We start from the raw sequence: 15618 nt of genomic DNA, 5'->3' as shown, positions 1-15618 counted from the left end.
CTTCATTTCATCTGCGCGCCACAGCGGGGTGAAATTACAGTCCTCCCTCTGGTGGGGCGGCTGAGAAGAAAACTAAGTGGCAAAAAAGTAAGTGTCTAAGTGTGTGCGTGAAGTACACATTTGCTGACACAGTAGGACTCTGTCTGAAATTCCTGTCATTACCATTTACATATACATTGGCACATCACATTCCTTCTCATCTCTCTCTCTCTCTCCTTCTTCCGTTGCTCTCTCTATCTTCCCCCCCTCTGAGACTCTGTTACGTTTCCTGTAAAATATAATCCACAAAATGAATTTGCAACAACAGATGGAGCGGAAAATGGATTTGCATCCAACCCCAAACTGTTAAGTGGATGTACCTTTTCCTGCTCCCAACCCCTGAGTCAATGTTTATGCATAAGGGATGCAGCAGTATATTATATACTGACTTGTATTTTCAGACCAGATTCTTCCCTTTGGTCCTATCTTAGAGCATATTTGCTCAGTTTGTGTGTATGAGTGTGTTTGTGCAGGCAGGGCTTATCGGCATCCTTCCATACCACCCGCTGTGTGTGTTATTATTTTCTATACATACAAACAACGTCCCAGTGCAGCATTGGGCGCCATTTCATTTCGATAACACCACAAAGGGACCGCTACGAGGGGCCAGGCATCTTGAAAATTGGTTGGGGATCAAACCTTGAGGTCTGCTGTGTTTGGCAGCATCATTATTTCACTGAGAGGGGGATTTGAGAAGTTGAATCGGGTTAAAAGGAAGTCAGAGGGAGAAAATAAGTGGAGAGACTTTGTGCATGACGGTGGGATATAAAGACAAGGCGAGCGGCGGTGGAAAGAAGCCATTGGCGAGGGGGAAATTTGTATTTGTCAGCAAGGGTTCAGTATGCAAACTGAAATCCCCTAGCATGGTAGCTTTTTGTTTCCTCTGTGTGTCCCCCTGTATTCGCCGAGATATGAGCCAGCGCAGGGTCGCAGCGCTGCAGCTTTTTGTTCCCTCTGCAAGGAGATTTTCCAAATCCCTGAAATGAACACTTGTGCAGAGGATGAACTCTGCAGATGATACAAGACTCACAAACAGATCAACACACACACACACACACACACTCACACACATTTGACAAACACAATACATTCAGTGCATATGGCAAAATACTTTTGTTGAGCTGGCACAGTGTGACATTTTAGAAATAATTTTTCCCGTAAAGCCTCTGGAAATGTGGCTTGTAATAATAAAAATTGCATAATATCAAAGTAAAGAGTCTTATTAAGCATTGACTATAATCTGAGTGAAAACAGACATTCCTAACTATTAGAAAACTCAGATCATAAAGAGCTTATTTAGCTACTTAGACCATTTCTCAAGACGGTGTATTTTGATTGACAACTCTCTGACTCCGCCCACAACAAGGGTGCACGTTGCAATCAGCCTCGTGCGGCTCTAAACAGTATGGGGTTTTTGTGTTTGTTTTTGGCCTTTGCTGTTATTAGAGAGGACAGTGAAGAAACTAAACTTTGGAGGGCATTCTACACCCCCAGTTGTTAATACTTGCCGATGCACGCTAAGGCTGGGAGGATAGCGACGATTAGCTGCAGTGTGACTTGTGATCTTGTGATTGGTTCGTGAAGGTAATTGTCGAGTTTTCTATAAATACCAGAGTGCAAACAACAACTAACAGTTACTTTGATAAACCCTTAATTATATAGTTAGAAAGCTATTGTGGATTCAGGTTGTCAGTGGCTTTAACTACGTCCCAGGAGCATGAGTGTGTTGAAATGGGACTGTTTGTAGCTGTGTTGTACAGAAAATGTCAGCAGTGTGTAGTGTTTGTTTTTACTTCACTGCCCACAGATAGATTCACCCGCTACTAACTGAGCTGTTTGTTTGATGCTGTTGAAAAAAGGAAGAGCCAAATGAAGCAAAATAAAAAGAGCACTGTCATGAAAGAAAAATGACTGAAAGAAAAGAGTCCAGTCCTGGAACTGTTTTCACATGCCCGTGTTTTTTTCAGTGTTTGTTTGTCTGCCTTAAATTAAGTGCACTCACACTCTGCAGATTGCATCAATACTGAGCACCCAGCGTACTCAATGTGTGTCCGCTGATGAGCCGCATGCTGAGCTACATTTTCACCCTCTGCTGGGGAACAAACATGTTGAAGCCCATTATGTCTCTGTGGTGTCTTCCTCTCGCTGTTCTTCTTTAGAGGTTGTCTGGGATAAAGCGTGTGGATATTCAAGATATCCGACTGATACACAGTAGTTGTTCCAAAGTGCTGGTGTCATTTTCACATGATGTGCGTCTCTTTCCTTCTCTCTGATGGTCACACATTTTATTTCTTAGTTTGTGTTTGCCCCTGATTTATTAAATGGGTATATGACAATAAAAAAATGCTCCTTTCATTTTTGCCATTAAAGGAGAAAAAAATCACTATTTTAAATTGTGAACATTGTCAGTGTTACTTTAAAGTCAGCCATCATGTCTTCATTGCTCTCTTTCTTTGTCTTTCAGGGGAGATTTGTGCCTTTAAGGTCTACGGTCAGGACGCTCCGTTCGAGGCGGTGGTGTTGAACCGCACATCAGGAGAAGGAGTGGTGCGGGCCAGCAGCCCTGTGGACTGTGAGAGCCAGAAGGAGTACACCTTCATTATCCAGGCCTACGACTGTGGATCCGGACCCAGCGGGGCCGACTGGAAGAAGTCCCACAAGTGAGTCAACTGATGTCGCTTCCTTTGGTTTTAATTTTGTGTGTGTGTGTTATTATTTAATTCCCTAACAATTTCTTTGTTTGCTGAACAGAAAATAAGACAATAAATGTTTGTTACTGCCAATCGCCAAATTAGGCAACACAACAACACAATAGATGATGGAGCCAATAGCACACAGATACAAGCTCTTGCATTTGCTGTACTACAGAAGAACAGTTTTTCCCAGTCTAAATGGAGTTTTTACAACAGACTCGCTCTTGTTGTTTTCTCTGGGCTGCTCTAGCATTGAAAGTCTCCATATCCCTGAATAACATGAGTTACTCTAACCAACCAAACAAAGAACAAAGCAATGATGTGACCGACAGCTGACTCAGACAGGTGACGCTATTTAGATCTTCGAGAAGCGAGGTCGAGTGAGGTCCCTAAACATACGTGCAATAACCACTTATCACCACAGGTGGCGCTAAACAGTATGTAATGAAGATTATGAGATTGTAGCTTTGACTCTTTGTCATACTGTATGTTCTTTTATCAGTTTAATGCATCTGTTTGTGTCCTAACATGAGAACAACACTGTCTGGTCTGCTGTATGTCGTGCTCTTGTTTAACTAGGAATAGAGGAATCAGTTCTGTGTGAGCTCGACACTCATGCAAACACAGAATCAGCCAGAAAACTTTCCGTATCAGTGTTTTATTTTATTTGAAGAGTTTTACAATGAATATCTTTTCCCAACAAACCACTTGGGATCTTGACTGGAGAAAGTTCGACTGGCAAGAAACTTGCAACTTCTAAATCAGAAGTCAAATAAAACAAGACCTAAATTGGTGGTTTCAAAATAACATGAATATTTAACAGTGTAATATAATTAATAAACTTGCTGTGCAACAAATTCTTCCAGTCAGAAACAAACGATGTTTAGATGATGTCAGAGGAGTGTTGTTTTAACTGTTATCACTTTATAGTTGTAAATAGAGCCCTACATACAGTATACTGTCACCCCACCAGCTCTTCATCACTGCCTGTCTCTTCTGCCTCTTTGTACTCAAACTTTCTTTATGCTGCCTACAAACTCAGTTATATAATGGTGATTGTCACAGCGTGTATTAAAGCTGTCATACTGCTAATTATTATCCATCGTGCCTTATTTGTTTGGCTGTCACAGAAAGTCAGATTTAAAGTGGGCGGACAAGAGACAACAGAAAAATTACATACAAACAGAAATAAACTTATTTAATAAGAGTTACAAAAGCAGCTTGAGAACTGACTTTCAGTTCTCTGCAGAAAGCAACAGTCAGACTTAGAGAGAAAACAATATGTTTGCTCAACATTACTACTAAATAAAATCAGTCGGACAGCTTCCAATAAAACTTCAAACATCTTAACTACAAAACAGCACCTTTGTATTCCTGCCCACGTTATACAAATTAACATTTGAATGACTGAAAATACAAAAATAGTGATACTCGCACATGTTTTGGTAGATTTTCAAGCACAACTCAAAGGTCGCGCTGGGTTCTCTCCGAGTACTCCGGCTTCCTCCCACAGTCCAAAGACGTGCTTGTTAGGTTAGTTGGTAGCCCTTTTTACACTGTGGTTCCGCCTCAGCGCCGCAACAGAGCTCTGCCGTCATGCAGCCTTTGCCATTTTACAGTGGACCAAGCAACGGCCGCATTAAGCCGTCCCAGTGTGTGTTTTTACAGCGTTCCAGCGTTGCGGAAGCAAAACGTGTGCGAGGTGTAAACAAACAGCGCGTGCTTCAAATACACACACACAGTGCTGTTCCGCCGGCTCCGCTGTTTACACAGACGCTGTTACGCCTCTGTTACGACCTCTGATGCCGGCTCGGAGGCGGAACGACTTTGCCCCACCACTCCGCCTTCGTGCTTTTTACTACACTAGCAGTGTAAGGTGCCCTTTTTTGTGGGTGTGAGCGTGAAAGGTTGTCTGTCTCTATGCGTCAGCCTTGTGACTGGTGTCCGCCTCTCGCCCAATGACAGCTGGGATAGGCCCAAGCCCTCCCTCGACCATCAACAGGATAAGCGGTTTAGATAATGGATGGATGGAACTCAAAGGTCGATTGTCCATCAGAGTCGTCTTTTTTATGCTATTTTGTGTGTTTGCTTGTTTGTGCTTTAGGATTCACAGTAATGAGTCCCTCTTTAGCACTTTAGTCACATTTCATTGTGTCTATATGAGAAAAGGCCCGTTACATGACAGGCAAACATGCTGTTACTTTAAAGATCATCAATTGGAACACGCAAATAAATTGTTTTTTTGGGGGGCGGGGTTTACACTAACTTCTCAAAGTTGTAAAGAAAAATAAGGTTAGATCATAATTAGATCTAGCCTTTGCGGTCTTTATTTTCCCATTGTATTTTATCTTCTCTTTTTTTCGCCCAATCTCTGAGTGCGGCTGCAGTGACAGCCGAGATTCACAGTTTAGTTCTCAGGATATGTTCCCTAATGGCCCATCAACATAACATGTGCTCTTATGTGTGTGTGTGTGTGTGCGTGTGTGTGCGTGTGTGTGCGTGTGTGTGTGTGTGTGTGCGTGCGTGCGTGTGACAGTGCTGTGTGAGTAAGATTGACAGACAGACAGACTGGCGCGGACAGCAGCAAATCAAACCCTCTGCTGCTTCAGTCAGAGACACAAGATGCTAAAATAAGCCGCTGCAGGCTCGGCGCTGAAGAGAGGCAAATTTATCAGCTCAGGGATCTGTGATGAATTTCACCAGAGGATGATGAATGAAGCTGTGTGTGTGTGTGTGTGTGTGTGTGTGTGTGTGTGTGTGTGTGTGTGTGCGTGTGTGTGTGTGTGTGTGTGTGTGTGTGTGTGCGTGTGTGTGTGTGTGTGTGTGTGACATTATCACGGCATGACATTCTAAATAGGCCTCATTAAGCTAATGTCATTAATTAGCCAGATGTGCTTCTTCAGATACACCGCGACTTGTTGTCAGAGAAGGTCACCGGTGAGGAAAAACTTCACGTCGCATCTAAATTATTGCTTCATTTATACACTTTAGTGCACAAATGTTATGTGATTGCATGATTGATATCTACGGCAGCCCCTTCCTGCAGACCAGATTGTGTGCTTATGTGTATCAGAGAGAGACAAAAGGAGGTATTGAAAGGACAGTGGAGAGAAACATGGCTGTGGGTCAGAGAATGATCACTATTTTTTATCTCACAATCCTCTGTTTTTATCATAAACGTTACACAAAGTTACATCCTAATTAATTTTAATCATCTCTAATGAATTAAAGAGATTTTCCTGTCCCCTCTTCTCCACCTTCCTCCATCCATCACTTCCTTCCCTCTGTCCTTACTTCTCTTTTTCCCCATCAATCATTTCCACCCCACTTTCTTTGCATCCTTCCCTCCCTTTTGCCTCATTTGCTTCCTCCTTCCCTCCTTTCCTGCTCCCTCTTTCTGTCCATCCTTCCTACATTCAGGGCGGTGGTTCACATCCAGGTGGATGACATGAATGAGTTCAGCCCCGTGTTTCGGGAGCAGCAGTACAAGGCATCGGTAACAGAAGGGAAGATCTATGACAGCATTTTGCAGGTATTTAGCTCTGATGCTTTAAACTTAGTGTTATTAAGTTAGCTTTGTTTTATTTGTGTCCTTAATGTAATGTTATAATCAACCTCACATATACATGTACAAGTCAGGATGGTCTTTATTGAACTATGTGTTGCTGTTACAGGTGGAAGCTTGGGACCAGGACTGTTCCCCACAGTACAGCCAGATCTGCAACTATGAGATTGTCACTGCCGGGACGCCATTCGCCATAGACCGCAACGGTAAGAGCTAATGTGTGTCTGAATGAAGGGACTAGGCCGTGGTTATAATTGCTGATGTGATTGAGAGAGATGTACAAGAGAGAGAGAGAAAGAAAGAGCTTGCCTGCCTGCCTGTCTGTGGGCTTTCTTTGTTGGAAGTTTTATATTTAATGTGATTACACTGAAGGGCCAGTACTCGTGTGACACTATCACAGTTTTATACACGGCCATGAGCACTTGACCATGCTTTTTTTTTACTTTAATAATTCACCATAACAATAACCAATATTATTTCCACGGCCTGAAACTACCAAAAACACTGTGAAACAAAGCTTCATTTTCAGGGGTTAGACAAAATACTGATACAGCAATATGAGCCCAGTTAGTGACGTGTTTTCCATCACCCAGCAGTGGTTGGTCTGCCAGAGAGGGTAGGCGGAGCTAAGCGGCTGTGTAGAGAGTAAACAGTAATCTACTATGGCTGAACAAGCAAAGAAAAGATCGATGACTACAGATACAACTTCAAAAATAAGTGAAAATCCAAAGAAAAAGAAACAAATTCAACGCTCAGATGAAGGCAAACAGTCTAGTCTTTTCCCTCTTGAATAAACCTCTGCTTTGAACCAGACAGAAGTCCTTGAAGTTCCCTGAAAAAATTGAAACATCCACAGATACCTTGTAGTGAAACTGCTTTCTGTACTTAAACAAAAGAGGGTTGTAAGAAGGCTGATATTTGAAGGATGGTGTCTGTTAAAACTCTTTTGAACCCTTCTGGAGACGCGTAGTAAATGTAAAGCAGCGCCGCTCATAAACAGCATGGCTAATGTCTCGATGAAAGAAGCCATTCTCCGGCTAAATTTGCATAAGTTCTGTCTACGATCTGAACCGGCTGAACCTCCTGCGAGCACGAACAAGCCTCTACTAAAGATAGACATGAGAGGGACGACTGAACTAGAGATGAATAGTGGAGCAGACCGTGAACAGAAACCAACATTGTGTAGAGATAATACTATTGAGGAGGATTTTACTGCATTTTTTCACCAACAAGCTGCTTAAAACTTTATTTTTTATGGATGTACACCACACAGATTACAGTAAATACACCTATAACATGAAGAGGATTTCTGTTTTAATTGTGATAATGTTCCACCTTATTTTGACAATCTCGTCTGCAGCTTGACAGCAGTCCTACTCCACTGCTGGAGAATAATGTATCTGTGATTGAGAGCTATTCTGAGCAGATCTGCCTGTATAATATTTCAGCTGTGGGATTTGTGCAGCCTGAGCTTCCACATCCACACTGCGCTGATCTGAGAGCAGCGTAATCCAAAGTGAAGGCAGGCTGGAGGGCTGTGTGTGGAGACTTCTGCAGATAGATCAGACAGAAGAACACACACTGCTTCCTCCATATCTCTCGGGGTAATATTTATTAGTTTGTCTGGTTGCTTTCTGAGTTTAACCTCCTGATCCTTCGCTCACTGTATTTTACAGAAGTCATTTGATTCGATCTCCTTCAGGGCACAGTAATATTGTTTGGCAGAAAGTGAAGACGCAGCACATTCTTTAGATCCACCTTATGGAAGGATTTTGAATTTTGAATGAGAGAGATGAAATGATGGTATTGCTTTCATCCAATTGAGCTTTGTTATGACTTCTCTTTGCTGTGACTTTATTACATTAAGTGACAAGGTGGACTTGCTTTGTTTCATTACCTGCTATGCTAACTCTCAAGTCACAAATACACAACATACTACTATCCCAGGTCTGTTTGTCTTTAGTGTTTTATTCAGACAGATATGGTTTTTATTTCAGTTACTTTTATTAGTAGATTCATTTTGTAGTTTACACATTTTGAGTTAAGTAAAATCCTTTGTCTACAAAAAGTTTTACCTGCCGCTGAAATCATTGTGAAGGGGGGGGCTGTTAAGCATTCGATGATGTCATCAATACGGTCAAAGACGCTGCCATATCTCGGAGTGAGGCTGCTGATATTAAGGCTGGGTATCGATTAGGATTTCTCAATTCGATTCCGATTCACAAGGTCACGGTTCGATTCAATATCGATTTGTTAAGGGGTATGCCAGTTACCATATCACTGCAACCTGGTGCATTATGAACATTTTTAATGTTTATACTAAGAATTGACCCCAACATGACAAACACACAGCAGTCAACACAATATTAACAATTTTATGAATCAGACAGCTGATGAACTTTTTTTTCCAGTTTCAGATTTTCAGTCTGAACATCTGGCTCATGGTTTTGATTAGACGAACAGGGGTTCACCTTTTGCGAGATTTGGCCACAAAATCTCACAGCGTGAGGAACAAAACCACATGAGACTAAGAGTTATGGGGAAAGGCATACTGAACAACATGCCGAAAATACACTCGCAGCCAAAGCCGACACTAACAGAGAGTAATATAAACATCAGTGCAAAACTAACGCACATATTCATGGACGCACACACGATAAAAGAGTCCGTCAGTGATATCTGATGTCTCTGTAGTAGGTGCAGGAAACAAGTCCGGGCATGTCTCCCTCACTGCCGTGTTTCAGCTGAGTCATGCTGTGTTCAGGAGCGCTCAGAAACGTGAGTGATCAGACACGTTTTTACACAAGATTGATCTCACGATTTATTAATCAATATTGGGTCATTCAAATAAAAATCGACTTTTTTAAACCCAGCCCTAGCTGATATTATTAAATGAATGTTGAGAACAGTACACATACAAGTGCCCAACCCTGTGTTGAGGATGGTTAAGGCCAAATGCTCGCACATGGAGAGGTTTGCAACAATATCTTCTATCTATCTAGAGAGGAAGACCAGGAACAGATGCCAGGATGTGTGCTGATTATTGTAATAAAGCAGCTCCGTTCCCCCCACAACTAATGCCTCGCAACACGTATGACAATTAGGTGTATTTATAGTTATGGCGATCTATTATGGTGAATACTATTACAAAAGACACACGCGTCGTAAAACAGTGGTTTAACAGTAGGTTTTCTATTGACCACTCCCTTCACATACCATCCCGCTCTGACTCTCCCTTAAAATCACAACACAGAATAAGAACATTCAGAAGTCATACTGACACTCTCAACAATACTAAATATTATAACATACACAAACAAAAACACGTACCGATCTTAATGTTTGCAAACAATCTTTCCACCCAGACTTTCCTCACCAAGCCCCACACCTTTGCAGCCTTAATACACACACCAAACACACACCAGCTTGTACACATTTCACACTACATAAATCTAGCATATTTTCCTCCTACCTCTTTACGCAGCCCCAGCTCCGGGAATAGTTTTGCATCATGCTGCACAGCAGTTGGCGTCCATTAAGCCTGATGCCCACACTGAGCTTGACGCTCCCTAATGCACAAGCAGCGTGCCCAGACACAATGCGCTCTATGCTGACAGAGTGCAGCCCTTTGCACAGCCACACTCACAGGTGCCCTGCCTTACATTACGTTTATTATGTCAAACTTTTGTCATTTTGTTTCCTGGCAGCACTTTTTATATCCCCTGATGGGACATTCAATAAAGTCTCTTGAGTCTTCCTCCTACTTCACCATAAACCCTCTGGCAACGCTATCGTATGTATTAGCTTGTTGAAATGACCACATCCAACATAAATTATATTACAATCAGCCATACACAGGGGTGTAAATACACCAACATTTTCTGCTTGTGTAGACACACCTGCAGGGTGTGATTCATGCTCACATACAGTATTTTCCCACATATATTCTCACCTGTGCGCCTCAATGAGAGTGATGTGAGCATAAATACTTTGTTAAAACTGAGACTACAGCTCATGCAGATGCACTTAATGTATTACATTTTGCATCTTTCTGTTTTACCTTTTTGTTACATGCATTCAAAGTACCTAGTAAAAAACTCAACTTAATTGGAGCTACAACTGACTATTGATTTTTCTGCCTTCTATTACTGCAGTTCATCGATTCCTTGTTAACTCTATAAAATATAAACATTTGTGACAAGTGGCTGTCACAGTTTTCCAGAGCCCAATGTGACGTCTTCAAAATCCAAAAATTCCTGGGAGTAATTGCTTTAAAGATATCAACAACCATGAAACAAAAACATCAAGATCATACATTCATTGTAAAAAGCAAAATTTGGAACATCTGAATGCTAAGTGGGACACAGGATGTGATCCTTTCATATTCAGGCCACAGAGGGTGCAGTGCATCTGCTGTTATTTTGTGAGCTAAATTCATGAGCTACTAGTCTGTCAAGTCTCCTCGTTTGTTCACCAGTTATCTTTCCATGTGGTTTAACAGCCCGGTCCAGTTTGTGTTTGTTTTGTAAGGACAAAGTATGGAATCAGTATTTGTGTAAACTATTAGTCTTTTTGCTAACATGTCCCTGTGGTTCCCTCTGCTACCTTCTCCATGTTCACATTTTTGCTCTAACTGACAGCTTTTGTGGTTACGCTGCCAGTCCTCTTGTTTGTGCTGCCTGACTTTTTGGTTGCAAGTCTGACACAGACGTCTTGTGTGGGCGGGTTCTCTTAGTTCTGCGTCCCCATTGGCTAATGTGTTTTGGCAGACGGCTTGTTGCCAGTATGTTGCCGAGTGCTGCACAAGCGAGTTACGGTGTCGGCGGACATGAGCAACAGCTGTACAGGATTCATATAGTGTAAGTATCGATCATATGCTGTATGTTGTCTGTGCTACCAGAGGTTTCTCAGCAAAGTGCTGGCTCCGAGCTGTCACTCAAAAACTCATTAGCCAATGGGGACGTAGCACTCAACAAAGCATCCTCTAGCAATGTTGTTAGCTTCCAATGTCATTTTGCTATCAGTGAAAGAGCCCACTTGTGCTTCTGTACAAGCAGCAAAACCATTTAAGAAGCTGGAACCAGCAAATATTAGATTTCTTCCCTTGTATAATAATTAAAGAATGTATCAATTAACTTATTGGTTAATCCAATAATAGTTTCTGCTCTAAACTAACCAGAACTTTATTAGTAAATCATTAAAACCCAGTACTTATACATGACAAAGAAATCAATCAGGTAAGCTCTTACAGGTATCTCAGCATCCACCTAGATAACCTGTTTAGCTGGGAAACTCACGTGGACAGTTGGTGTTCTCGCTTACAGCAAAGACTGTATTTTTTACGCAGATTGCGAGTGTTCGGTGAGGACCAGAAGATAATGTTCTTGTTTTATCAGGCTGTGTTAGAGAGCATTATTAGGTACGGGATGTCGGCGTGGTACGGTGGTCTCTCTGTTAAATTGAAATCTAGGTTGGCTCACCTGGTACGGACTGCCATCAAGGTTGTGGGGAGGACTGAAAACCCCTCCCTGCAGTTAATATATGAGCAGTCTGTCCTCAGGCGAGCCCAGAGAATTCTGTCTGACCCGTCTCACATCCTTCACTCAGAATATGAACTTTTACCATCCGGCAGACGATACAGAGTCCCCAGATGCAAACTAAACCGTTTTAAAAATTTGTTTGTGCCCACGTTGATCAAAATTTTAAATGCTTCCTGAGGTGATATAGATTGTGGATTGTGCAATAGCATCATGGTGTTCCTATATATTTCTATTTCTATATTTCTATTCTTTATATTTATTTTTATTTTTATTTTTATTTTTTTTCCCTCTTAATGCTTTCCTTTATATGGATCTGTGCAATATGGGTTTCGTGCAATATATGTTTGTGGTTTTTCACTGGCATGTACTCTTGTCTACATGTGGATTGTGTTTTGTCTTTAATTTACTGATCCTCCTGTATTGGCAGTGAAGTGTGTGCGGCATTGGAGTCCAAGACAAATTTCCTTAAGGGGACAATAAAGTGTATCGTATCGTATTGTATCGTAAAATATGACGTTTCAAGTAGTTAAAATGTGGCCATTGGTTGATCCAGAGCAGAACTGTAACAGTGCCTCTCACCAGCTGTGGATCAAATATTCACTGCAGGAGACTTCACTAGGAACCGTCTGACTCTGACCTCGTCACCTTTCCTCCTCTGACATTTCAAGATCTCTTCTGTTCTGCTCTGAACTGATTCCTTCTGAGCTCACTGCACCTCCTCTCCACTGGTCTCTCCCCTCTTTTTTCCCCTCTTTTCCTCCCCTTTCCTCTCCTCCTCTCCTCTCCTCTCTCTGACAGCCATCACAGTGACAGCCTTTCATACAGCCGAGCCGTCAGATGCAAACAACAAAAATAGCTTCAGCTGTCCTTGCAGGTCCGCAGACAGACTGTGATGGCGATGACTGACGCAGACAATATGAGACAAAAAAAGAATGTGACATTGTTTGAAGCCTGTTTATTATCTCCAGGAACATCTGTATTAAGTCTCACTCATAAATAATGTGCTTAATCATCATGTTGAAACGATTTTGCTTCTGTTTTCTTTCTGCTTTGATGTTTTCTAGATGTACAGCAACCTTGCTGCTGTTAACATTTATCTCAGTCAGTGAAGCATGCAGTAGTGTTGTTGCAACCAGTCTTTCTTGGTTAATTCCCTAGGGAGTCAATTTGTGTTAATATTTTCCGCGGCTTGCTAACCTCCTGAAAACATGTGGATCTTTATACTTCAACAGATTTCAGCCGTTCATCTACAATTACTGTCATACTGTGGTTTCTCTCAGGCCCGACCCCTGACTCTTTAAACATCATGAAATATAGCCTGTCATGACCCGGCTCAGAAAGTCCCAACAAAGAGGGAAAACAACACCATGTTAAACATTTAAACTATTCTTTATTAAACCAAATTAAATGACCAAATCAAATATTTACAATGTGAAATGTGGCGATCAGCAGTGGTGTGTGATGAGTGGAGAATGTGTGTGTGGATAATTATGTAAAACGCACAACACGACAAAACGTACACTTAAATCAGCATCACCAAAACTAAATGCTGTGTGCCTGTGGAGAGGGCCGGAGGAGAGAGAGAGAGTAAAAGCCTAGTGGAGGAGCTGAAGCACCACAGGGGCATCACACATCCCCCCCCAAGACGGGGGCCCCAAAGGGATCCACGAAACACCAAAAGTACCAATTAAAACAGGCACACAAACAAATCACAAAGCGAAAAAACACAACAATAAGGCTGTACTCAAAGAGGGGGTATTGGGCTGTTTCACATTTTAAGACATAAATGTAATGTTACAATGTTGGATGTTTCTAATCTGTAGGTACAAGTATGTTGGAGTAATCCCCAGGCTTCTCAGCTCAGTCTGCAGGCTGCTGTGGACGCCAGGTTTCAGACGTGACGCCACAAAGTGCAGCCTCAGCAGGCTTCTGAGAGCTGGCCAATCAGAAGACAGCGGCCTTGTAGGGGCGGGGTTTCTTAAAGGGACAGAGCTGACTGAGTGGTTTCAGGCAGAGGCTGTATGAGGGCCTGCACAGAGCACCAGTGTGAGAAACATGAGTTTTTTTAACTGTAAATGATGCTAAGCTACTCCACAGGTATCACAGAGTGAAATATGAAGCTTGAAACTAGCATGATAACCCCCCTTTAATCAGCTCATTAGGATACCAGAGAGTATACTACCCTACTGGGGCCTGTAAAAGGGCATCTGCAACAACATTAGCCTTGCCCTTAATATGCCTTGTGTCCACACAAGACTGCAGGAACACGGTCCACCTCATCAACCTATTGTGTGGACAGTTCAGTGAACAAAGAAAGGTAAGGGGGTTGTGGTCGGTGTATACCACATCCGGGCTAACGCCAGAACAAACATACTCTGCAAAGTGCTAGAGGGCCCGGATTAAGGCCAACGGCGGGAACACACCAGATGCCAAAGCGCTGCGAAGCGCCGCGAGCCGGAGCACTTCCGTTCACACCAGACGTGCATTTCTCCGCGGTGGTCGACAAGCGCCTCTGCTCCTCAGCTGTCGTTTACTCACATTTGGAGCTGTTTTTTCATCATGCTCTCTCTCTCTGTTTGCGTGTGTGTTTTGAAACCCCGCCCGCACCGCCTATAGCCAGTCCACTTTGTGTCTCTCTCTTTCTTGTGTGTGTGTGTGCGTCTGTGTGTGTGCGTGTGTGTCTGTGTTTTTGTCTATGTCTGTGTGTCTGTGTGTCTGTGTCTGTGTGTATCTTCATCTCTCTCGCGCTCTGTTTAGATACTGACAAATATATAAAAGCACACAAATATAACATCGCATTTGTCAATAGCGGTGTTTTATTTTGAAAATTGTTTTAATTTTTAAAATTGACCGGATTCTCTCGTTGTTTCATGTGTGACTTCCTGCCATGATTGACGCGGTCGCTCGCGGCTCGCACAAAAAATAGACCAGACGCCGAAACGATCGCTGCAGGGCGCGCGCCGGCCGCGCGCCGGCCGCGGAGGTGCGCGCCCGGCGCGCCTGGTGTGAACGACACAATGGTTAACATGGGCGGCGAAAGGAAACGGGCTCCGCTTCTCGGTGCTTCGCGGCTATTCGCGGCGCTTCGGCGTCCGTTGTGTTCCCGGCGTAACACGTCCTTCTGGATCGTGGAGTAGTTAAGTTAAATTTAAATGGTAAAATTAAATCAATATTCACCCAAACAAAATGCTGTGTGCCTGTGGAGAGGGCCAGAGAAGAGACAGCATAAAAGCATAGTGCAGGAGCTTAAGTAACTCCAGCACACTGTCGGCCCAAGTTACTCCAATTAGTGATCTGCAAAGAGACACAGGTTAGACACACCTCCAGGGTGACACCACAGGGGCGTCACATGGCCTAAAGTCATCCATTAAAGAAAACCAACATAAATATACAGTCAACAAGTACAGCAGAGTAAGAACGTACATACTGATAAGAGAAATACAAAATTGCATCACTACTATAAAAGTCAATAAATGACACCATGGCTTTGTCTCACAAACTGCAAAAAGTTTAAGTCTTGTCCTTAAATATTTCTTCAATAAGGTTGTGTGTCAGGCCTCCGATTCACAAACTGTCCAATGATCAATATAATACGTCAAAGTTGGTCTCTCTCTCGATCTAAGGAATCCTCCCCTTTCGCTCTCTCTCTCTGTTATTGTGTGTGTTGTCTCTTTTTGATGAATATCCCTCCATAAGTTGCACCTAGTGCGAGTAAATCTCGCTCCACCTGCAGCTGCTCTCACAAAGCAAGATTGGTGGGTTTTGTTCCTTCTTAAATTTT

The 15618-nt window shown here is 42.6% G+C and overlaps 1 protein-coding gene across 1 annotated transcript in view; it reads left to right on the top strand.

Moving 5' to 3' along the window:
* The window catches only part of clstn2a (calsyntenin 2a), a 186612-nt gene that overhangs the window by 121852 nt on the left and 49142 nt on the right, over positions 1 to 15618 (top strand). Inside the window, exons 3-5 of the mRNA XM_069684151.1 lie at positions 2504 to 2699; positions 6153 to 6264; positions 6407 to 6503. Of these exons, the coding sequence (XP_069540252.1) occupies positions 2504 to 2699; positions 6153 to 6264; positions 6407 to 6503 (405 nt within the window). The remainder of the gene's footprint in view (positions 1 to 2503; positions 2700 to 6152; positions 6265 to 6406; positions 6504 to 15618) is intronic.

Source organism: Semicossyphus pulcher, unplaced genomic scaffold (assembly GCF_022749685.1).
Source record: "Semicossyphus pulcher isolate SPU_LCO1_2020_fin unplaced genomic scaffold, fSemPul1.0.p SCAF_7, whole genome shotgun sequence".
Classification (NCBI taxonomy): domain Eukaryota; kingdom Metazoa; phylum Chordata; class Actinopteri; order Labriformes; family Labridae; genus Semicossyphus; species Semicossyphus pulcher.
Note: the sequence above shows the minus strand (reverse complement) of the source record. Positions and strands in the feature narration are given on the sequence as shown.